At 28.4% G+C, this 24,200-nt stretch overlaps 2 protein-coding genes across 4 annotated transcripts in view; one reads left to right on the forward strand and one right to left on the reverse strand.

The window, feature by feature from the left end:
• Positions 1–2,093: 2,093 nt before the first annotated feature.
• Positions 2,094–8,432, forward strand: LOC111428703 (uncharacterized). Its single transcript, XM_023064352.2, has 2 exons — positions 2,094–3,774; positions 7,849–8,432. The coding sequence occupies exons 1-2, from the start codon at positions 3,013–3,015 to the stop codon at positions 8,293–8,295; spliced, it is 1,209 nt and encodes a 402-aa protein (XP_022920120.2). The 5' UTR covers positions 2,094–3,012; the 3' UTR covers positions 8,296–8,432.
• Positions 8,429–24,200, reverse strand: part of LOC111429182 (adipokinetic hormone/corazonin-related peptide receptor variant I-like) — a 64,847-nt gene continuing 49,075 nt past the window's right edge. For 2 of the 3 annotated variants that reach the window (XM_071197585.1, XM_071197586.1), the window contains exons 5-8: positions 16,545–16,749; positions 16,199–16,322; positions 15,469–15,610; positions 8,429–9,110 (exon numbers count right to left, since the gene is read on the reverse strand). In XM_071197585.1, coding sequence (XP_071053686.1) covers positions 8,916–9,110; positions 15,469–15,610; positions 16,199–16,322; positions 16,545–16,749 — 666 coding nt within the window. In that variant the 3' untranslated portion in view covers positions 8,429–8,915. Of the gene's footprint in view, positions 9,111–15,100; positions 15,611–16,198; positions 16,323–16,544; positions 16,750–24,200 lie in introns of those variants that run through there. The other variant, XM_023065028.2, reaches the window with a different exon arrangement.

Below are 24,200 nucleotides of genomic sequence, written 5' to 3' on the forward strand. Positions count from 1 at the left end.
TTTAACGAAATATGGAATGAATTGGCCATAAAATATGGAGCAAGACTTGATGAACAAAATTCGAAAGAAATAAATCAAAGTTGAAAAGTCGCCAAAAGATAAGAACAGAAGAGATCAATTTTAAAACGATTAATTGTAACCCCATTATAACCTTTCATAATAAGTTTAGAAAAACTATCTTAGATATAAAAGGTTGTTTAGATAAGTTCAATAGAAACGTTAATTTGAAATTTTAAACCAAGTACATGGGTATAAATAGGAATGATGTTATCATTTTTTCCATAAACGTTTCTACCAGAGACTTTAATTTTACAAGGAGGTTTACTGATTGTAATCAAAAGGGTTATTATTGGGTGATATTTTCTGAGATAAATAATAGAACGAACCTATGTTTAATGATAAAAAGTAATGAGATATTAATCATAATAAATACTAATGACATAATTTTTATGTCGTTAGTGTTTATACAACTATTATAATAATAGTTGGTAATCTACGAAATTAACTAAACATGTACAATCAAACTTTTTAGAGCTAACAATATACAATGAATTTCACTTAAGATGCAATATACAAAAATATATTTCCATAATTTCCATAAAAATCAGAGCGTACCTACTTTGTCCCATATAAAATGCTGATAGGTGGTATTTTTATTGAACTAACACTAGAACTAGAAAGTTTCGGGTTTAACCGTCTTGAGAGACGTATGGCTAGACCCAAATGTTTATAGTTTTAGATCTAGACATAGGTCGACAAACGCTTTGTTTTGAAGATACAGGATGTTCAAATTAAATTTTTTCCGACGAATAACTTATCGAATAATGGTATTTAAGAACGGCCTTATGTCATTACAAGCATTCTTAATCCTATTAAAAGTGCATCCCTTGTGGGAACAGGTGTCTCATACAATTTTCCTTTCAAATATCTCCACACAAAAAAGTCTAAACCATTAAGATCTGCAGATCGTGGGGACATGCGATATCCATCACGACCAATCCATCTTGCAGGAAAATGGTAGTCTAGCCAATTTCTTACCACCCTACCATGAAAAGCTGCACAATCATCAAGTTGAAACCAGGCCTTTCTTCTTAAACCTAAATTAATGTTATCCCACATATTGGCATGTTCAGCTACCAAAAATTACAAGAATGCCGCAGCGGTTAGTTGTGGTGGCAACAAGTATGGCCCGAAAAGATGATTATTATAAATACCTACCCAGACGTTGACACTAAATTCATGTTGGAAGTTTCGCGGCCGAATTGCGTAGGGATACCAAAACATGTAAATTGTGAAAGTTTACAATCCCATGTTTTGTGAAACATGATTCATCGTTCCACATTACATTATTTAAAAAATCTTGATTTATCTCTCTAAAAAAATTGGTCTATATCGTATAATAAAAAGCGGATTATCTTGAAAACGATCAACTTTAGCGCATTTTAATGAAAAAGTACCGAGAATAAAAATTTTTATTCAAAAAGCCAAAAAGTATACTGTCAGAAAAGTTATTGTTATTTTAATCTGTAAAGAATACGTTACAGAGCGCCTAGTATAGTAAAACGGACTCCATAATCGTCTTTCTCATACCAAAAAAACCTCCGTATACCAAATTTGAACAGAATCGGTTAAAATACACGTGTAATATTAAATAAAACTCACTTTAAAACTTTAATTTGAACACATGTATCTCCAAAACAAAGCGTTTGTAGACCTATGTTTATATGAAGTTTTTGTGCCAATTTTAAAAGATTATCGATTGTTAAAGTCCTGCTACAAAAACTTGAAACACCCTGTATAGTAGAACTAGAATCATTTGGGTTTAGCCGTCTTAAGAGACGTACGACTAAGTCCAAATGTTTCTAGTTCTAGATCTAAAGTTAGTTCTACTTTTATTTCAGTAAAAATAGACAACAATTTAGCGCTTAATAATAATTAAAACTAGAACTAACACTAGACCTAGAACTAGAAAGTTTCGGATTTAGCGTCTGAAGACGCACTGCTAAACCCAAATGTTTCTAGTCCTAGGTCTAGACTATACATAGAACTACAATCATTTTGGTTTAGCGGCGAATCTCTAAAGACGGCTAAACCCGAATGATTCTAGTTCTAGGTATAGTGTTAGTTCTGGTTTTACACTTGCACTGTCACTAAAACTAACGATTAGACCTAGAACGAGAATCATTCGGGTTTAGCCGTATTGAGAGACGTGCGGCTAAATCCGAATGTTTTATTTACATCCGAAACGTTAAACGTTATTTTAATGTAGATAGGGGAACAAGATTGAACCTAAAACGTTCATATCTCTGAGAATTGAGTTACCCCGTCCTTTGATGTAAAGCTATCGCTCCTGGCAACCTACAAACTATAGATTTTGTTTGCTCTATGTTTGAATTTGTAACCAAGCGCTTATCCCCTCATCATTCTAGCACCTAAAACCTTTGAGAATATCGATATGATTAAAAATATCGTATTAAATTATTACCGATTTTAACAATTTATTATTTAATTACCAACAAGTAATAAAAAAAAATTGGCTAATTGTTTTTCCCTATGTATTTACATTTCGGATGTGTTAATGACCGATTAGACATAACATAGTCTTTATTTAAGATAATAACCATAATGAAAGAATAAAAGAGCTAAACACATAAAAGATTATAGGTCATCACTATAATAATTAATGTACTATTGATTAGGAGTTCTTCTATCGTGTATGTATATATTGACATCCACGTGTAATCTGTTAAATACCATTTTAGATTAGATATTCCGGTTTTTGCTCATTGTCTTGTCTCGGAAACCATTGCATGTGTATCGACGTAATTGTGGTTTTCGCAAACTTCTGTATAATTATCTGTTTCGTCTAAATTATTTTTTTTTGGTTTTCTTAGTTATTATATCTTACGTAAAGCAGAAGTCGATTTATATAAAAGTTGGATTGATGTCATGTTCATATAGTGTTGAAATATTTATTCGTTAAGTTGTTTCAAAAAAAGTGTTATAAAAAAAATGGAAGAACTTCGTCATCTTTTAGAATTAGTTATATACAAAGAATCAATTCAAGATCCCGAGATCGATATTTTGGAAAAGAACGATAAAGGTGAAGGTTATTTAGGTGTTGTTACCCCTGTTGTTTTAAGGGGTACTAACAAAATTTTAAAAGTAATCGTAAAAACAGCACCTATTGGGGAAGAAATAAGAAAACACGCACCACTAAGAAATTGTTATATAACAGAAATAAATTTTTACACCAAAATTTATCCGCTATTAAGAAAATTCCAATTAGATCGTGGCGATGTAAAACCATTTATTAATATAGCAAAATGTTACGGGTATAGTTTAAAGAATAACGGCGAAGGTATCGTGATGGAAAATTTAAAAGAAGCTGGATTTTCAGTTTGCGAACGACGAAGAACAATGTCGAAACAACACATTAAACTTGCTTTAGAAGAATTTTCGCATCTTCACGCTTTGAGTTATGCGTTAAAAGAGTACCATCCAAAAGTTTTTAACGAAATCGTTGCGCCAATGACGGATAATTTTTTGACTTTTTTGAGAAACGCTGATTTTAAATCCGTTTTTGATCGTATTTTAGATAGAATTATTGATTGTCCTAAAATAAAATTTAATGGAAACGTTGTAAATGCATTGACTAAATTTCGTGGAAATTACATGGAGTTTTTTGAAGAAATGAGCATGGGAGTTGGGAATAAGTATTCTGTTATTACCCATGGTGATTGTTGGACTAATAATATGATGTTCAAATATGATGTAAGTATAAGTTTTTTTTTGGAAAATTTTTTATTAAATTTTATAGTATACGGGGTGATTTTTTGAAAACGATCTGCCTAAGATATTTCTGAAACCGAAAGGAAATTGAAAATTTTCGAGAAAAGGTCCACTTATATTTAAAGGGGGAAACGGAATGCGCTTTCGAAACCTAATTTTCATCAGTTAGGCATGGAAACAAAAGAAAACAAGCCTTTGACGTTTTGTCTAACAAACTGCCACATTAGTTGTTTCCGTTTAGTCAACTTAACTTATATTGGTTTCCGTAAAAATGGTCTAAATTTATGGTGCCGAGCAATGTGCTTGTGCAACAGCAAGGGTTTTTAATCAAAGACATCCAAATAAGCATATGGAGCAACTTTTGCAAAAATTTGATGTAACTGGATTGGTAGAGAACAAGAAAAAGCATACTAATAAGGTAATAGATGAACTGGCAGAGATGGAAATAATTGGAAATTTTACCATGAAGCCTACCAACTTTTTGCGTCAGGTTGCAGCATCCACCGGACTTTCTTATTAGTACGTCGTATTATTACTTTATATTAGTAAGTACGCAAAATGACAAAGCTGCATAAATTTCGCCCTTACAAGCTGCAAATATTGCAAGAAAAAATTGCAAAAACTATGACCGAAATGATCATTGCGAATCCAAATTTAGTAAAAAACATTTGCTTCAATGATGAGCATAATGTACCATATTGGAGCTACGAAAATCCCCATATGACAAGAGGAATATACCCAGAGACCTCAAAAGATTAATGTTTGGGCAGGAATACTAGGTAATTTAATAGTTGGACCCATATTCATTAATGAAACGCTAAATGGTGACGTGTACAGGGTGGTTCAAATTCGATGTCCGAATAGGCTAACTCGGAAACTATAAGAGTTAGAAAAAAAGTAGCTTACATGTCATGATGTCCCGTTTTTGATTTTTTGTTTTTGATGATGTGCGTTTTTCGAGAAACTGCTAATGCCGAAAACCTCAAAGCGCTATCGTCTTTTGTTTTTCCCCTAGAGGCCAAAATTGAAAATATCGTAAAACCAACAAGTGCAATTATCTTGGTTATTATTATAGGTGGTGTATTATAATTAAGAAATTATATGGACATTTTTTTACAGAGAATTTGATGACAGTCAAAAAAAATTTTTCGGTTTTACATTTTGAGATATTATGACAATTTTCGTTTTCTTAAATAGAAACAACCACTGATTATTCGCTTATTAAATTCATTATTTTTTTTTTATTACAAAAATATAGGGTTTGACAGGTTTATTTCTTATTGTCTTATTAGAATAAAGCTAAAAATAAACTTTTTATTAGTGTCGTCAAAGAAATTAAATTTACAGTTTTCTGTAAATTATAATTAAAAATTAAAAAAACATATTTCTGATATTTGAAACAAATACATTTGTTGAACTATTTAATTTATATTTGTTTTACACAAAAGTTGGAATGGATTGCATTATTTCACATTTCTTTATTAATACATATTTGATATTATTATTAAATGACTTAATAAATTATTGATAGATGGCGCTCATATATATATTTATATAAAGTCCCTAGATTGTCAAAGTACCGCGGTTTGTGCAAGGTTTATATATTAAAGGTTGTTTAAGTTCCTATGCCGCAATACTTTGATTTTAGTTTGTGGGCGAGGGGCAAGAGCAGGAGTGTTTCGAGACGTAAGCGATCACGGATTGCGCGCGCAACCTCATGGCCATGTGGTGCTCCATGCATTTGTTTAATTTGAATTGCTTGGCGGTATTATTTTCCACATGTGACGTAATGCGCAGTACGGTTGCGTACGAACCTAGACAACCTTTTATATATAAACCTTGCGGTTCGTGAAGCCTGTGTATTCGAAATATTCGAGCCAAAATGGCGGTTTGACAGCTTGTCAGTGCCAAGGTTTGTAAAGCGTATTGTACCATATGGTACAATACGCTTTACGAACCTTGGTCAGTGCATGTTACTACTTATTTACAAAGATAATGCCGTCTTGTTGCCTTTAGAGTTGCAAAAATAGCACTAAGATGGGCTTTCGACTTTTCGGTGTACCAGGAGAAAAAAGAAGAAAGGAAATTTGGCGTAATTTTATCAACAGAACGACGTAATTTTAAATTTCCCGCTTGACTTTCGAGCCAAAATGGCGGCAAACCGCGGTACTTTGATAATCTAGGGACTTTATATTTATATTTTTTAATTCAAATAAACATATATTATAGTTCATTTTTTTTCTATAATACCTGTCAAATTGTTGTAAAGTTGGCAAAATTAACAGGGAGTTTTGTTTTATCATGTTTTGAAGTAAATATGTCACATTGACGTTTGAGCTTTCGTTATTCAAAAAGAAAAGGTGCATAAAAAGTGTTGTGGGGTGTTTATTTGCCATTTACTTACCTAGAAAAGGTATTTTATTCTATTTAATTACTTTGTAGCACGTTTTTATAACAAATATGTACTTCGTCAAAATCGTATTTATCTAAAAATTTATTAGTATTTTAACCTCAACTAATTAGTTACTGACAATGTTACTAAAAATCATGAAAACAACATAAATTTTATAAGGGTCCTAGATAATACCAACAGAAACCCTAAATAATTTACATTGACAAGTATTATAGAAAAAAACGAACTATATTTGTTTGTATTTAAAAATTTTCTGAAGTGTCAAATTAAAAATCCTGTTTTTTAAGATGGATTACGAAAATTACGAAAAGTTTAACATGTTAGAATGTTACATATTAGAATGTTACATATTAGAAAATAAAGTAAATTTTATATACATTTTTAGTAGAATTTAGTTATAGTACCGTAATTTACAGGAAACTGTAAATTAAATTCCTTTGACGACACTAAAAAAAAGTTAGTTTTAGCTTTATTCTAAAACAATGAGAAATAGACCTAACCCCATATTTATGTAGTCAGAAAAAAAATAACGAATTTAATAAGCGAATAATCAGCGGTTGTTTCCATTTAAAAAAACGAAAATTGTTATAATATCTCAAAATCTAGAACCGAAAAATTTTTTTTGCTACGTCATCAAATTTTCTGTAAAAAAGTGTCCGTATAATGTCTTAGTTATAATACTCTACCTATAATAATAACCAAGATAATTGCACTTGCTGGTTTTACGATATTTTTAATGTTAGCCTCTAGGGGAAAAACAAAAGACGATAACGAATATGTAAGCTACTTTTTTTCTAACTCTTATAGTTTCCGAGATAGCCTATTCGGACATCGAATTTGAACCACCCTGCACTTGAATATGTTGGAGAACACTTCATCAAGAAGAGGAAAACCAGCTTGATGAAGAAGGTAATCAAGTACTCGACGTACATCAATTGTTCTTCCAGCAGGAAGGATAGTGTTCCACCGCATTATGCTGCGAATGTTCGTAACTGGCTTAACCAGAGATTTCCAAATCACTGGATTGGTAGACAAGGAACAATCGAATGGCCTCCACGATCACCGGACCTCACAAGTCTTGAGTTGTTCCTTTGGGGTTATTTAAAGTCAATAGTTTATAAGACTAAACCCATAGATTTAAATGACTTGCGTCAACAAATTATCAACGAGTGCCGAAACATTCCACGAGAAACTTTTCAGAAAGTAAGGCAAGAATTTGAAAACCGGCTTTACTACTTAGTAGTTTAGTTATGAAACTTGCTTGGAAAAGATGACGTCATTATGATAACTCTGAGTTTCCGTCTTAAGAGACAGTGGTAGTTCTAGTTTTAATTGTTATTAAGCTCTAAATTGTTGTCTATTTTTACTGAAATAAAAGTAAATTAACACGACCTAGAACTAGAAACATTCGAGTTTAGCCGCACGTCTCTCAATACGGCTAAACCCGAATGATTCTAGTTCTAGGTGAGTTTGTGATCTGCCATTTAAATACTTTGTTGATGTTAAAAGCCAGCCTTTTTTGATTTAATTATCTGTTCATTGAGTGATTTGAGAGCCAGGACTGTGTGCAATTAACGAATTATCTTTAAAAAAATTATTTTTAAATTTTGAAAAAATTTCTAATTACATATCTTAATTTTCAGGATGTTAATAATCCATTTATACCAACATCAATGCGTTTGATCGATTGGCAACTTCAAAAAGTTGGTTCTCCCGCCGAAGACATCTCTTATTTCCTTTACGCTTGTTCTGATAAATCGGTTTTTAATAATCTGGACGATTGGTTAAGGATTTACCACAACAGTTTAATGGCTCAACTAACAAAATTGGGTTGCGCCAGCATAAACCATTTGAGTTTTCACGAATTGAAATCTCAATACGAAAAATACGCAAAATACGGATTTTTGTTTTCCTGTATGGTTATTAAATTAATGTTGAGCGATGCCGATGAAGTTCCCGATTTGTCTGATATTAACAAAGAGGGAAATAGTATTATGAAGAGTTTCGATTTCGATTCGAAAAACGAGGATGTTTATATTTCTAGAGTTGTTGATTTAGCCATACACGCTTATAATTTTAAAATTATTTAAGTAACTAAATAAATTAATTTTGAATTTTTAGGGAAAATAGAATATGATTTGTGTTAATACGGAAAAATGTTTTTTCTCATTAATGTTATTTGGTAGTATGGATTAATCATAAATTAGAATAAAACCAGTAATGGTGACATCAATTTTAATTTTATTTATAACCATTATTACATCAATTCTCAAAACTATTTACATTGAATAAAAAGAAGTTGATATTCGCTCAATATAAAAATACTCATATTGATATATTTATTATGTGGAACATTTATATGTCATAAATTTCAATTCTTTTCTAATCTCACAGAAGTTTGAGACGAGGAATTAAGTAATATTTATACTTAACTAATAAAATTACTACAAATCTCTAACGCTTAGTTATTACTAACAAATTTTAAATTAATACAGTTACATTATTAATTTATATCAATAAATTGTGTATAAAAAATACTCGCTGCTAAAATAAATTATTTTGAACATTTTGGTCAACGACGTAGGAAAAATTAAGAAATAACTTGTTATTTCAAAAAAAATTTGTCTAATTGGATTTAAAGGAATGTATCCGAGGTTCTTTCGGTTCGTTGTTGCTTGTGCCTCATAGTAAGACACGTACACAGCCTCAGTCATTGAGACTTTAAGGAACACGTTCCATTCGTGTCGGCAGATTGGACTTCGAAAGATTCACCACAGCTTAAACAAACATCTCTTCGGTATATTACCGAACGTTCTTTCGCTTTCCACGATACGACATACGTCAATTCGTCTTCTTTATTATTTCTCGAACTGCTTTGACGTTGAGAAACATTTGTACAAAGTGTCTAAAAAGATTAAAAAATATAACGTCATTTAATATATAAAGAAAATACTTAAACTCTGTGTGGTATATACTCTAATATATCAAAGGACATATTTTAGAGTATCCCCACCGTTAATAATTACTTCACCAAAGTTCATTAATAAATTTAGTGTTCACTTGATTATGTTTAAGTGTTCCAATTTAATAACTCAGCATAAGATTTTTATTCAAAAATAAAATATTCAAAAAAGCAACATTCGATTTAAATTCAATTTGAATGTGTGCGCGTGTGTAAATAGGTGAAAAGAACTGTTTATATATTCAATCCTTTATACCTACCACGTCGCGCGACTAAGCGACAAAAAGGAAAAAAAATACTTCTTGATTGCAATTTAAATATGAAATGAAGGGATTCGAATGTCGTTGAAACGAAGAAGCAACATCAAAACGAAATCAGCATAACAATTAGAGTTGTGTTAACGTTTAAAATGCAGCAGGTAAAAATAAGAATTAATGACGATTCAAATTCCGATACTGATATAGAACCAAAAAAATGATTTACAGGAAATTTCACTCATAATGTTGAGAGTATGTTTAAGAATATACATTGTGATGGAACGGATAGTGATTGATTTTTCAAAACAGTTTGTTGCATTAAAAAATGGATACTTTAATTAATTATTGGTGATATTTCCACAAGGATCCTTCAAGAAATTAATTTTATAGCGAATTTTGAAAATTATCGACGAAAATTTTTTCAAAACTTCAAATATTGTTTTCTCAAAAATTAAAAGTTATTTTTCAAAATAGGTTGGTTCATTGGAAAGAGGACACTTTTATTAACACTTTGGGAAATTTTCAAACTCATTTTCCAAGAAATACATTTTATACGAATTTTTAAAACTTAATTGGCGAAAATTGAAAAATTCGAAAAAATTGTCGATCGTTTCAAAAATTTATTTCTCAAAAACTAAAAGCGATTTTTCAAAACAGTTTGTTGCATTAAAAAGTGGATACTTTGATTAATTATTGGTGATATTTCCACAAGGATCCTTTAAGAAATGAATTTTATAGCGAATTTTGAAAGTTATCGATGAAAATTGCAACATCGAAAATTTTATCAAAACTTCAAATATTGTTTTCTCAAAAATTAAAAGTTATTTTTCAAAATAGGTTGGTTCATTGGAAAGAGGACACTTTTATTAACACTTTGGGAAATTTTCAAACTCATTTTCCAAGAAATGGATTTTATACGAATTTTTAAAACTTAATCGGTGAAAATTGAAAAATTCGAAAAAATTGTCGATCGTTTCAAAAATTTATTTCTCAAAAACTAAAAGCGATTTTTCAAAACAGTTTGTTGCATTAAAAAGTGGATACTTTAATTAATTATTGGTGATATTTCCACAAGGATCCTTCAAGAAATTAATTTTATAGTGAATTTTAACTGTTATCGATGAAACTTGCAACATCGAAAATTGTATCAAAACTTCAAATATTATTTTCTCAAAAACTAACAGTTATTTTTCAAAACGTGTTGGTTTATTGGAAAGGGAACACTCTTATTAACACTTTGGGAAATTTTCAAACTCATATTCCAAGAAATGCATTTTATACGAATTTTTAAAACTTAATCGACGAAAATTTCAAAATTCGAAAAAATTGTCTATCATTTCAAAATTTTATTTCTCAAAAACTAAATACGATTTTTCAAAACGGTTTTTTCCATTAAAAAGAGGATACTTTAATTAATAATTGGTGATATTTCCACAAGGATCCTTCAAGAAATTAATTTTATAGCGAATTTTGACAGTTATCGATGAAAATTGCAACATCGAAAATTTTATCAAAACTTCAAATATTGTTTTCTCAAAAATTAAAAGGTATTTTTCAAAATAGGTTAGTCCATTGGAAAGAGGACACTTTTATTAACACTTTGGGAAATTTTCAAACTCATTTTCCAAGAAATGGATTTTATACTAATTTTTAAAACTTAATCGGCGAAAATTGAAAAATTCGAAAAAATTGTCGATCGTTTCAAAAATTTATTTCTCAAAATCTAAAAGCGATTTTTCAAAACAGTTTGTTGCATTAAAAAGTGGATACTTTAATTAATTATTGGTGATATTTCCACAAGGATCCTTCAAGAAATTAATTTTATAGCGAATTTTGGAAATTGTCGATGAAAATTGCAACATCGAAAATTTTATCATAACTTCAAATATTGTTTTCTCAAAAACTAACAGTTATTTTTCAAAACGGGTTGGTTGATTGGAAAGAGGACACTTTTATTAACACTTTGGGAAATTTTCAAACTCATTTTCCAAGAAATGGATTTTATACGAATTTTTAAAACTTAATCGGCGAAAATTGAAAAATTCGAAAAAATTGTCGATCGTTTCAAAAATTTATTTCTCAAAAACTAAAAGCGATTTTTCAAAACAGTTTGTTGCATTAAAAAGTGGATACTTTAATTAATTATTGGTGATATTTCCACAAGGATCCTTCAAGAAATTAATTTTATAGCGAATTTTGAAAGTTATGGATGAAAATTGCAATATCGAAAATTTTACCAAAACTTCAAATATTATTATCTCAAAAACTAAAAGATATTTTTCAAAACGTGTTCGTTCATAGGAAAGAGGACACTCTTATTAACACTTTGGGAAATTTTCAAACTCATATTCCAAGAAATGGATTTTATACGAATTTTTAAAATTTAATCGGTGTAAATTGCAAAATTCGAAAAAATTGTCGATTATTTCAAAAATTTATTTTTCAAGAACTAAAAGTGATTTTTTAAAACGGCTTGTTGCATTAAAAAGTGGATACTTTAATTAATAATTGGTGATATTTCCACAAGGATACTTCAAGAAATTAATTTTATAGCGAATTTTGAAAATTATCGATGAAAATTGAACATCGAAAATTTTATCAAAACTTCAAATATTGTTTTCTCAAAAATTAAAAGTTATTTTTCAAAATAGGTTGGTTCATTGGAAAGAGGACACTTTTATTAACACTTTGGGAAATTTTCAAACTCATTTTCCAAGAAATGGATTTTATACGAATTTTTAAAACTTAATCGGCGAAAATTGAAAAATTCGAAAAAATTGTCGATCGTTTCAAAAATTTATTTCTCAAAAACTAAAAGCGATTTTTCAAAACGGTTTGTTGCATTAAAAAGTGGATACTTTAATTAATAATTGGTGATATTTCCACAAGGATCCTTCAAGAAATTAATTTTATAGCGAATTTTGGAAATTGTCGATGAAAATTGCAACATCGAAAATTTTATCAAAACTTTAAATATTGTTTTCTCAAAAACTAACAGTTATTTTTCAAAACGGGTTGGTTCATTGGAAAGAGGACACTTTTATTAACACTTTGGGAAATTTTCAAACTCATTTTCCAAGAAATGCATTTTATACGAATTTTTAAAACTTAATCGGCGAAAATTGCAAAATTCGAAAAAATTGTCGATCGTTTCAAAAATTTATTTCTCAAAAACTAAAAGCGATTTTTCAAAACGGTTTGTTACATTAAAAAGTGGATACTTGAATTAATTATTGGTAATATTTCCACAAGGATTCTTCAAGAAATTAATTTTATAGCGAAATTGACAGTTATCGATGAAAATTGCAACATCGAAAATTTTATCAAAACTTCAAATATTGTTTTCTCAAAAATTAAAAGTTATTTTTCAAAATAGGTCGGTTCATTGGAAAGAGGACACTTTTATTAACACTTTGGGAAATTTTCAAACTCATTTTCCAAGAAATGCATTTTATACGAATTTTTAAAACTTAATCGGCGAAAATTTCAAAATTCGAAAAAATTGTCGATCATTTCAAAAATTTATTTCTCAAAAACTAAAAACGATTTTTCAAAACGGCTTGTTGTATTAAAAAGAGGATAATTCAATTAATAATTGGTGATATTTCCACAAGGATCCTTCAAGAAATTAATTTTATAGCGAATTTTGAAAGTTATGGATGAAAATTGCAATATCGAAAATTTTACCAAAACTTCAAATATTATTATCTCAAAAACTAAAATATATTTTTCAAAACGGGTTGGTTCATTGGAAAGAGGACACTCTTATTAACACTTTGGGAAATTTTCAAACTCATATTCCAAAAAATGGATTTTATACGAATTTTTAAAATTTAATCGGTGAAAATTGTAAAATTCGAAAAAATTGTCGATTATTTCAAAAATTTATTTCTCAAGAACTAAAAGTTATTTTTTAAAACGGCTTGTTGCATTAAAAAGAGGATACTTTAATTAATAATTCGTGATATTTCCACAAGGATTCTTCAAGAAATTAATTTTATAGCGAATTTTTAAAGTAATCGATGAAAATTGCAACATCAAAAATTTGATCAAAACTTCAAATATTGTTTTCTCAAAAATTAAAAGTTATTTTTCAAAATAGGTTGGTTCATTGGAAAGAGGACACTCTTATTAACACTTTGGGAAATTTTCAAACTCATTTTCCAAGAAATGGATTTTATACGAATTTTTAAAACTTAATCGGTGAAAATTGAAAAATTCGATAAAATTGTCGATCGTTTCAAAAAGTTATTTCTCAAAAACTAAATACGATTTTTCAAAACGGTTTTTTGCATTAAAAAGAGGATACTTTAATTAATAATTGGTGATATTTCCACAAGGATCCTTCAAGAAATTAATTTTATAGCGAATTTTGAAAGTTATCAATGAAAATTGCAACATCGAAAATTTATCAAATCTTGAAATATTGTATTCTCAAAAAATAAAAGCTATTTTTCAAAACGGGTTCGTTCATTGGAAAGAAGACACTTTTATTAACACTTTGGGACATTTTCAAGCTCATATTCCAAGAAATGGATTTTATACGAATTTTTAAAACTTAATCGGCGAAAATTGCAAAATTCGAAAAAATTGTGGATCATTCAATTCCGATTTTTCAAAACGGCTTTTTGCATCAAAAAGAGGATACTTTAATTAATAATAGAAAGTGATAACAGCAACAGTTCTGTTAGTTATGAATATGATGATGATTTACAAGCAAAGAGCCAACAAGAGATTTTATATATCGTATTGGGATTATTACTATGAGGTTGCCAAAGACAAGCCTGATATAAATAAAGTTGTATTCAATAAAAAAAAGTCTTATTGGGGTTGAACTTGATTATTATCTGCAGTGTCCAAAACCTAAAAGAGATACTAATTCCTGTGAATGGTGGAGTACTAAGTAATAGATTTTTAATATCCGGCCAAAGCCGAATATTTGGCAACTATCCAGTATCCGGCCGGATATCCGTTCCACCACTGATATCTACCAATATTATTAAATGCCAAAGACGATAATTACCACTCTGTTTTTTATATCTGTTAAATTATTGAAAAGTTGGTAACAGTTGGCAAGATTAACAGGGAATTTTGTTTAATTTCTTTATCAAAACATAAAATTTAAATTTTAGTTTTATATTTATATACAAATTAATTGAAATAAAATACATACAAGAAACATTCTGTACTTTCAGACCAATTATAGCTTTAGCTTTGGTAAAATATACAGAGTGTATCAAACGTTTAGAATATAGCCAATAACTTCGTCATTTGTGATTTTACAGAAAAATGTTTGAAATACAAGTTTCTTTATTAATCGTGGTGCATTTTTTGGCGACATTTACTTGTTTGTATTGCTTTTTGTTTCGTTGCTATGGCAACCAACATTGTTATTTTAAATGGGATGCATCAGAATCTAAAATATTGCACACGAGTTATGAATCACCTCTATAATTTATGAAATAGTTATCTCCCCAAGTCTAATTGAGGCTTTCTTTTTATTTTTTATGGTTAATTGTTATCAATATCGATTTAATATAATATAATTTGCGTTAATATAAGTATTATTTACACAATGCAAATAAAAATAAAAGTATTGATGTTAGTTTTTTTTTAATTAAAAGCATAAAAGTGTTAGTAAAAGAAGGTAAAGGTGAAATAAAAAAGAAGAAGAAAGAAAATCTGCAGTCTTTTAATTATTAATTAACGAAGAATTTTCGTCTCAATAAATTTAATTAATTAATAATTAACAACAAACAATTCGGTTGCAATTAAAAAAAAAGCAAAGCCACAAAGAAAATAAAGATAACACATCGGAATGTAGCAGCTAACATTTTTCTTTACAAAAAAATACTATCCTACTTGTAACCACAGATCTGCAAATCATCAGCCATCATAACAATGTTGTTCTTGCGATATTGACAGTGACGTTGTTATTCTAGGGGTCTTAATGATATTTCCAAACCCGGTACCAATGTTTCAACTGTGGGCGTTTGGACGACGACGGTCTGTTTCGAATCTAACGTCTGTAATCGCATCCTCACCTGTGTGTTCGCCCTTTTCGCCCTGATGTTAAACACCCCGTAAACTATCGGGTTCATACAAGAATTCGTACATGCAAACAGGAATAAGCCGCGCTGAATTTTCGGATCTAATTTTGTCGCCTGATCACGATCATACCAGAAACTGTAATAATAAGAAAATTAAAATTTAGTATATAAATCATTTGAGCAATTTCAACTGGATTATTATGGCTTAGAGGAATTGTCTTCCTTGGTGTAAATTTAATAGGAAACAGTTTGAGTTGATTACAGAAATGCCCCTCATTAAACAACAGTATAATTGGGAGATGCAGAAATAGCCGATAATCCATCAATTACTTCACCAATTAAATGGAAAATAAATATTTATTATCAATTTCAAATTTAAATCCATCAAAACATCTACACTTTTCAATATGAAGCGAAATTGTCAATTTGGTTTTAAATTCTCTGTATATATATATATTTTTTTTTGGTTTAAGTTTATTTTAGCCCCGACCGAAAAGCTCAATACTGATTTATTTTACAACCACTCCAGGCGATATGTTTCGACTTCAAAGTAAGATGTATTGGAAAGCTTTCCAAGTTTAAAAAAAAAAAGAAATGCTGGAAAGTTTTAATTTCCAAATACGTGCTGTTCATTCCGAGAATAAAATCGATAATATTTAAAATTGTTTTTAAAAACAACATATAAATATATTAATAAATTTATTTCAATAAAACGAATACTTACAAAACTAGAATTGCGTTGTAAGGTGTCCAACATATAAAAAACACCAAAACTATAATAATAGTCATTTTAAGTGTTCTGATTTTTGCCCTCCCCAAAAATCCCAAACTCGATCGTCGTATTCTATCTGTAAAAATAAACAAACAATTAAAACTAGTTAGTTTCGTGGTGAAACGTACATTTAAACGGTTTCATAGTTTCTAAAATGTGGCAAGGAAATCTATTTCAATACACGTATCTGAAATAAAGTTTTACCGCAAATACAAGTTAGTTTGATCAAATGGTTTAATTGTTTTAGGTGATTTGGATTGAGAATAAATTATAAAAAAAAATTAATTCAATTACTTACCCCCATCCGTATTTGTTCTTTTAAAGATTTCAATCAAAATAGCAACATAAGAATATATTATCACAATGAGTGGAATAATGTAGGTAACGATTGTACCAAAAGCTGCGTAAACTACTTGAAGTGTATGCGTTTGTAGGGTATTGTAGGTAATACATTGAACGTAATTTGTGATGTTAGGGTGAGTTCGCACTTCAAAAACAAGAGCCTATAACAGAACGAAGAAAATATAAATTATTTATCGATGTAGAATAAAAACCTGATTTTATTTTTTATTGCTCGTTTTAAAAGTGGTAACTTTTAAAATACAATACCTACACGGTTTTTAGGGTATCGCATTTTATGTTTACCACTTTTATTGTTCCCACCGGTTGAAACTGTTACTTTTATTACTCGTCCATCAGAAGTTTAGTAGAAACGAGAATTTTCCTATTTATTTGTACCTTTTACATATTGATGCTTATTCTTTACTAACTTCATGTATTAATTTATTTGATTTTTTTATATTTTGGAAAAAAATTGGATATTGCGGACAATCTCTCAACTTTATGGTTTATGGATAAACTTAGGAGTAAATATATGAGTGCTTCGAAAAAATGATCGGACTGAGGGTGCCATTGCAGTACTTGAGGATGATTAGGCTACATATGTAGTGTCGTCATGTAGTATTGTGCTAGCAGTATGTAATCTTCTGCCCACAGTAGTAGGCAGTCTTCTATTACAAGCAATAGTCTGCCATCAGTATATGGTGAAAATTGCAAGATTGAAAATTTTATCAAAACTTCAAATATTATTATCTCAAAAACTAAAAGTTATTTTTCAAAACGGGTTGGTTCATTGGAAAGAGGACACTCTTATTAACACTTTGGGAAATTTTCAAACTCATATTCCGAGAAATGGATTTTATACGAATTTTTAAAACTTAATCGGCGAAAATTGCAAAATTTTAAAAGAATTGACAATCATTTCAAAAATTTATTTCTCAAGAACTAAAAGCGATTTTTCAAAACAGCTTATTGCATTAAAAAGAGGATACTTTAATTAATAATTGGTGATATTTCCACAAGGATCCTTCAAGAAATTAATTTTATAGCGAATTTTACAAGTTATAGATGAAAATTGCAAGATCGAAAATTTTATCAAAACTTCAAAATTATTATCTCAAAAACTAAAAGTTATTTTGCAAAACGGGTTGGTTGATTGGAAAGAGGACACTCTTATTAACACTTTGGGAAATTTTCAAACTCATATTCCAAGAAATGGATTTTATACGAATTTTTAAAATTTAATCGGCGAAAGTTGCAAAATTCGAAAAAATTATCGATTATTTCAAAAATTTATTTCTCAAGAACTGAGAGTGATTTTTCAAAACAGCTTGTTGCATTAAAAAGAGGATACTTTAATTAATAATTGGTGATATTTCCACAAGGATCCTTCAAAAAATTAATTTTATAGCGAATTTTGAAAGTTATCGATGAAAATTGCAAGATTGAAAATTTTATCAAAACTTCAAATATTGTTTTCTCAAAAACTAAAAGTTATTTTTCAAAACGTATTGGTTTATTGGAAAGAGGACACTCTTATTAATACTTTGGGAAATTTTCAAACTCATATTCCAAGAAATGGATTTTATACGAATTTTTAAAATTTAATCGGCGAAAATTGCAAAATTCGAAAAAATTGTCAATCATTTCAAAAACTTTTTCTCAAGAACTAAAAGTGATTTTTCAAAACGGCTTGTTGCATTAAAAAGAGGATACTTTAATTAATAATTGGTGATATTTCCACAAGGATACTTCAAAAAATTAATTTTATAGCGAATTTTGAAAGTTATCGATGAAAATTGTAAGATCGAAAATTTTATCAAAACTTCAAATATTATTATCTCAAAAACTAAAAGTTATTTTTTAAAACGTGTTGGTTTATTGGAAAGAGGACATTCTTATTAACACTTTGGGAAATTTTCAAACTCATATTCCAAGAAATGGATTTTATACGAATTTTTAAAACTTAATCGGCGAAAATTGCAAAATTCGAAAAAATTATCGATTATTTCAAAAATTTATTTCTCAAGAACTGAGAGTGATTTTTCAAAACGGCTTTTTGCATTAAAAAGAAGATACTTTAATTAATAATTGGTGATATTTCCACAAGGATCCTTCAAGAAATTAATTTTATAGCAAATTTTGAAACTTATCGATGAAAATTGCAAGATTGAAAATTTTATCAAAACTTCAAATATTATTATTTCAAAAACTAAAAGGTATTTTTCAAAACGGGTTGGTTTATTGGTAAGAGGACACTCTTATTAACACTTTGGGAAATTTTCAAACTCATATTCCAAGAAATGGATTTTATACGAATTTTTAAAACTTAATCGGCGAAAATTGTAAAATTTGAAAAAATTGTCGATTATTTCAAAAATTTATTTCTCAAGAACTAAAAGCGATTTTTCAAAACGGCTTGTTGCATTAAAAAGAGAATACTTTAATTAATAATTGGTGATATTTCCACAAGGATCCTTCAAAAAATTAATTTTATAGCGAATTTTGAAAATTATCGATGAACATTGCAACATCGAAAATTGTATCAAAACTTCAAATATTGTTTTCTCAAAAACTAAAAGTTATTTTTCAAAACGTATTAGTTTATTGGAAAGAGGACACTCTTATTAACACTTTGGGAAATTTTCAAACTCGTATTCCAAGAAATGGATTTTATACGAATTTTTAAAACTTAATCGGCGAAAATTGCAAAAATTGAAAAAATTGTCAATCATTTCAAAAATTTATTTCTCAAGAACTAAAAGCGATTTTTCAAAACGGCTTGTTGCATTAAAAAGAGGATACTTTAATTAATAATTGGTGATATTTCCACTAGAATCCTTCAACAAATTAATTTTATTGCGAATTTTGAAAATTATCGATGAAAATTGCAAGATTGAAAATTTTATCAAAACTTCAAATATTGTTTTCTCAAAAACTAAAAGTTATTTTTCAAAACGTGTTGGTTTATTGGAAAGAGGACACTCTTATTAACACTTTGGGAAATTTTCAAACTCATATTCCAAGAATTGGATTTTATACGAATTTTTAAAACTGAATCGGCGAAAATTGCAAAATTCGAGAAAATTGTCGATTACTTCAAAAATTTATTTCTCAAGAACTAAAAGTAATTTTTCAAAACGGCTTATTGCATTAAAAAGAGGATACTTTAATTAATAATAGGTGATATTTCCACAAGGATCCTTCAAAAAATTAATTTTATAGCGAATTTTGAAAGTTATCGATGAAAATTGCAAGATCGAAAATTTTATCAAAACTTCAAAATTATTATCTCAAAAACTAAAAGTTATTTTTCAAAACGGGTTGGTTCATTGGAAAGAGGACACTCTTATTAACACTTTGGGAAATTTTCAAACTCATATTCCAAGAAATGGATTTTATACGAATTTTTAAAACTTAATCGGCGAAAATTGTAAAATTTGAAAAAATTGTCGATTATTTCAAAAATTTATTTCTCAAGAACTAAAAGCGATTTTTCAAAACGGCTTGTTGCATTAAAAAGAGGATACTTTAATTAATAATTGGTGATATTTCCACAAGGATCCTTCAAAAAATTAATTTTATAGCGAATTTTGAAAATTATCGATGAACATTGCAACATCGAAAATTGTATCAAAACTTCAAATATTGTTTTCTCAAAAACTAAAAGTTATTTTTCAAAACGTATTAGTTTATTGGAAAGAGGACACTCTTATTAACACTTTGGGAAATTTTCAAACTCGTATTCCAAGAAATGGATTTTATACGAATTTTTAAAACTTAATCGGCGAAAATTGCAAAAATTGAAAAAATTGTCAATCATTTCAAAAATTTATTTCTCAAGAACTAAAAGCGATTTTTCAAAACGGCTTGTTGCATTAAAAAGAGGATACTTTAATTAATAATTGGTGATATTTCCACTAGAATCCTTCAACAAATTAATTTTATTGCGAATTTTGAAAATTATCGATGAAAATTGCAAGATTGAAAATTTTATCAAAACTTCAAATATTGTTTTCTCAAAAACTAAAAGTTATTTTTCAAAACGTGTTGGTTTATTGGAAAGAGAACACTCTTATTAACACTTTGGGAAATTTTCAAACTCATATTCCAAGAATTGGATTTTATACGAATTTTTAAAACTGAATCGGCGAAAATTGCAAAATTCGAGAAAATTGTCGATTACTTCAAAAATTTATTTCTCAAGAACTAAAAGTAATTTTTCAAAACGGCTTATTGCATTAAAAAGAGGATACTTTAATTAATAATAGGTGATATTTCCACAAGGATCCTTCAAAAAATTAATTTTATAGCGAATTTTGAAAGTTATCGATGAAAATTGCAAGATCGAAAATTTTATCAAAACTTCAAAATTATTATCTCAAAAACTAAAAGTTATTTTTCAAAACGGGTTGGTTCATTGGAAAGAGGACACTCTTATTAACACTTTGGGAAATTTTCAAACTCATATTCCAAGAAATGGATTTTATACGAATTTTTAAAACTTAATCGGCGAAAATTGCAAAATTCGAAAAAATTATCGATTATTTCAAAAATTTATTTCTCAAGAACTGAGAGTGATTTTTCAAAACGGCTTTTTGCATTAAAAAGAGGATACTTTAATTAATAATTGATGATATTTCCACAAGGATCCTTCAAGAAATTAATTTTATAACGAATTTTGAAAATTATCGATGAAAATTGCAACATCGAAAATTGTATCAAAACATCAAATATTGTTTTCACAAAAACTAAAAGTTATTTTTCAAAACGTATTGGTTTATTGGAAAGAGGACACTCTTATTAACACTTTGGGAAATTTTCAAACTCATATTCCAAGAAATGGATTTTATACGAATTTTTAAAACTTAATCGGCGAAAATTGTAAAATTCGAAAAAATTGTCGATTATTTAAAAAATTTATTTCTCAAGAACTAAAAGCGATTTTTCAAAACGGCTTATTGCATTAAAAAGAGGATACTTTAATTAATAATTGGTGATATTTCCACAAGGATCCTTCAAGAAATTAATTTTATAGCGAATTTTACAAGTTATAGATGAAAATTGCAAGATCGAAAATTTTATCAAAACTTCAAATATTATTATTTCAAAAACTAAAAGGTATTTTTCAAAACGGGTTGGGTTCATTGGAAAGAGGACACTCTTATTAACACTTTGGGAAATTTTCAAACTCATATTCCAAGAAATGGATTTTATACGAATTTTTAAAACTTAATCGGCGAAAGTTGCAAAATTCGAAAAAATTATCGATTATTTCAAAAATTTATTTCTCAAGAACTGAGAGTGATTTTTCAAAACGGCTTTTTGCATTAAAAAGAGGATACTTTAATTAATAATTGATGATATTTCCACAAAGATCCTTCAAGAAATTAATTTTATAACGAATTTTGAAAATTATCGATGAAAATTGCATGATTGAAAGTTTTATCAAAACTTCAAAATTATTATCTCAAAAACTAAAAGTTATTTTTCAAAACGTGTTGGTTCATTGGAAAGAGGACACTCTTATTAACACTTTGGGAAATTTTCAAACTCATATTCCGAGAAATGGATTTTATACGAATTTTTAAAACTTAATTGGCGAAGATTGCAAAATTTGAAAAAATTATCAATCATTTCAAAAATTTATTTCTCAAGAACTAAAAGCGATTTTTCAAAACGGCTTGTTGTATTAAAAAGAGGATACTTTAATTAATAATTGGTGATATTTCCACAAGGATCCTTCAAGAAATTAATTTTATAGCGAATTTTACAAGTTATAGATGAAAATTGCAAGATCGAAAATTTTATCAAAACTTCAAAATTATTATCTCAAAAACTAAAAGTTATTTTTCAAAACGTGTTGGTTCATTGGAAAGAGGACACTCTTATTAACACTTTGGGAAATTTTCAAACTCATATTCCAAGAAATGGATTTTATACGAATTTTTAAAACTTAATCGGCGAAAATTGCAAAAATTGTAAAAATTGTCAATCATTTCAAAAATTTATTTCTCAAGAACTAATAGCGATTTTTCAAAACGGCTTGTTGCATTAAAAAGAGGATACTTTAATTAATAATTGGTGATATTTCCACAAGGATCATTCAAGATATTAATTTTATAGCGAATTTTACAAGTTATAGATGAAAATTGCAAGATCGAAAATTTTATCAAAACTTCAAAATTATTATCTCAAAAACTAAAAGTTATTTTTCAAAACGGGTTGGTTCATTGGAAAGAGGACACTCTTATTAACACTTTGGGAAATTTTCAAACTCATATTCCAAGAAATCGATTTTACACGAATTTTTAAAATTTAATTGGCGAAAATTGCAAAATTTGAAAAAATTATCGATTATTTCAAAAATTTATTTCTCAAGAACTGAGAGTGATTTTTCAAAACGGCTTTTTGCATTAAAAAGAGGATACTTTAATTAATAATTGATGATATTTCCACAAAGATCCTTCAAGAAATTAATTTTATAACGAATTTTGAAAATTATCGATGAAAATTGCATGATTGAAAGTTTTATCAAAACTTCAAAATTATTATCTCAAAAACTAAAAGTTATTTTTCAAAACGGGTTGGCTCATTGGAAAGAGGACACTCTTGTTAACACTTTGGGAAATTTTCAAACTCATATTCTAAGAAATGGATTTTATACGAATTTTTAAAATTTAATTGGCGAAAATTGCAAAATTCGAAAAAATTGTCAATCATTTCAAAAATTTCTTTCTCAAGAACTAAAAGCGATTTTTCAAAACGGCTTGTTGCATTAAAAAGAGGATACTTTAATTAATAATTGATGATATTTCCACATGGATCCTTCAAGAAATTAATTTTATAACGAATTTTGAAAATTATCGATGAAAATTGCAACATCGAAAATTTTATCAAAACTTCAAATATTGTTTCTTCAAAAATTAAAAGTTAATTTTCAAAATAGGTTGGTCCATTGGAAAGAGGACACTCTTATTAACAATTTGGGAAATTTTCAAACTCATATTCCAAGAAATGGATTTTATATGAATTTTTAAAACTTAATCGGCGAAAATTGTAAAATTCGAAAAAATTGTCGATTATTTCAAAAATTTCTTTCTCAAGAACTAAAAGCGATTTTTCAAAACGGCTTGTTGCATTAAAAAGAGGATACTTTAATTAATAATTGGTGATATTTCCACAAGGATCATTCAAGAAATTAATTTTATTGCGAATTTTGAAAATTATCGATGAAAATTGCAATATGGAAAATTTTATCAAAACTTCAAATATTGTTTTCTCAAAAACTAAGAGTTATTTTTCAAAACGTGTTGGTTCATTGGAAAGAAGACACTGCTATTAACACTTTGGGAAATTTCAGTATCGGGTTTCCTACCCGTTTTATTATGCCAACAGTATTTTAACAGGCTAAGACTCACAGATGGTTATGATGCCATTGTTATGCCAGCAGTGTAAAGTCTTCTATGTAATCTTCTATTTACAGTGTCTCGTTTTCCGCCACAGTAACTGGTCTGCTGTAAGCACTATAAGGTTTTCTGTACCTAGTAATTAGTCTCCTACCAGCAGTATTTAGTCTTTTAGCAGAAATATGTAATCTTCTATAAGCAGTATG

Source organism: Onthophagus taurus, chromosome 7, assembly GCF_036711975.1.
Source record: "Onthophagus taurus isolate NC chromosome 7, IU_Otau_3.0, whole genome shotgun sequence".
Taxonomy (NCBI): Eukaryota; Metazoa; Arthropoda; class Insecta; order Coleoptera; family Scarabaeidae; genus Onthophagus; species Onthophagus taurus.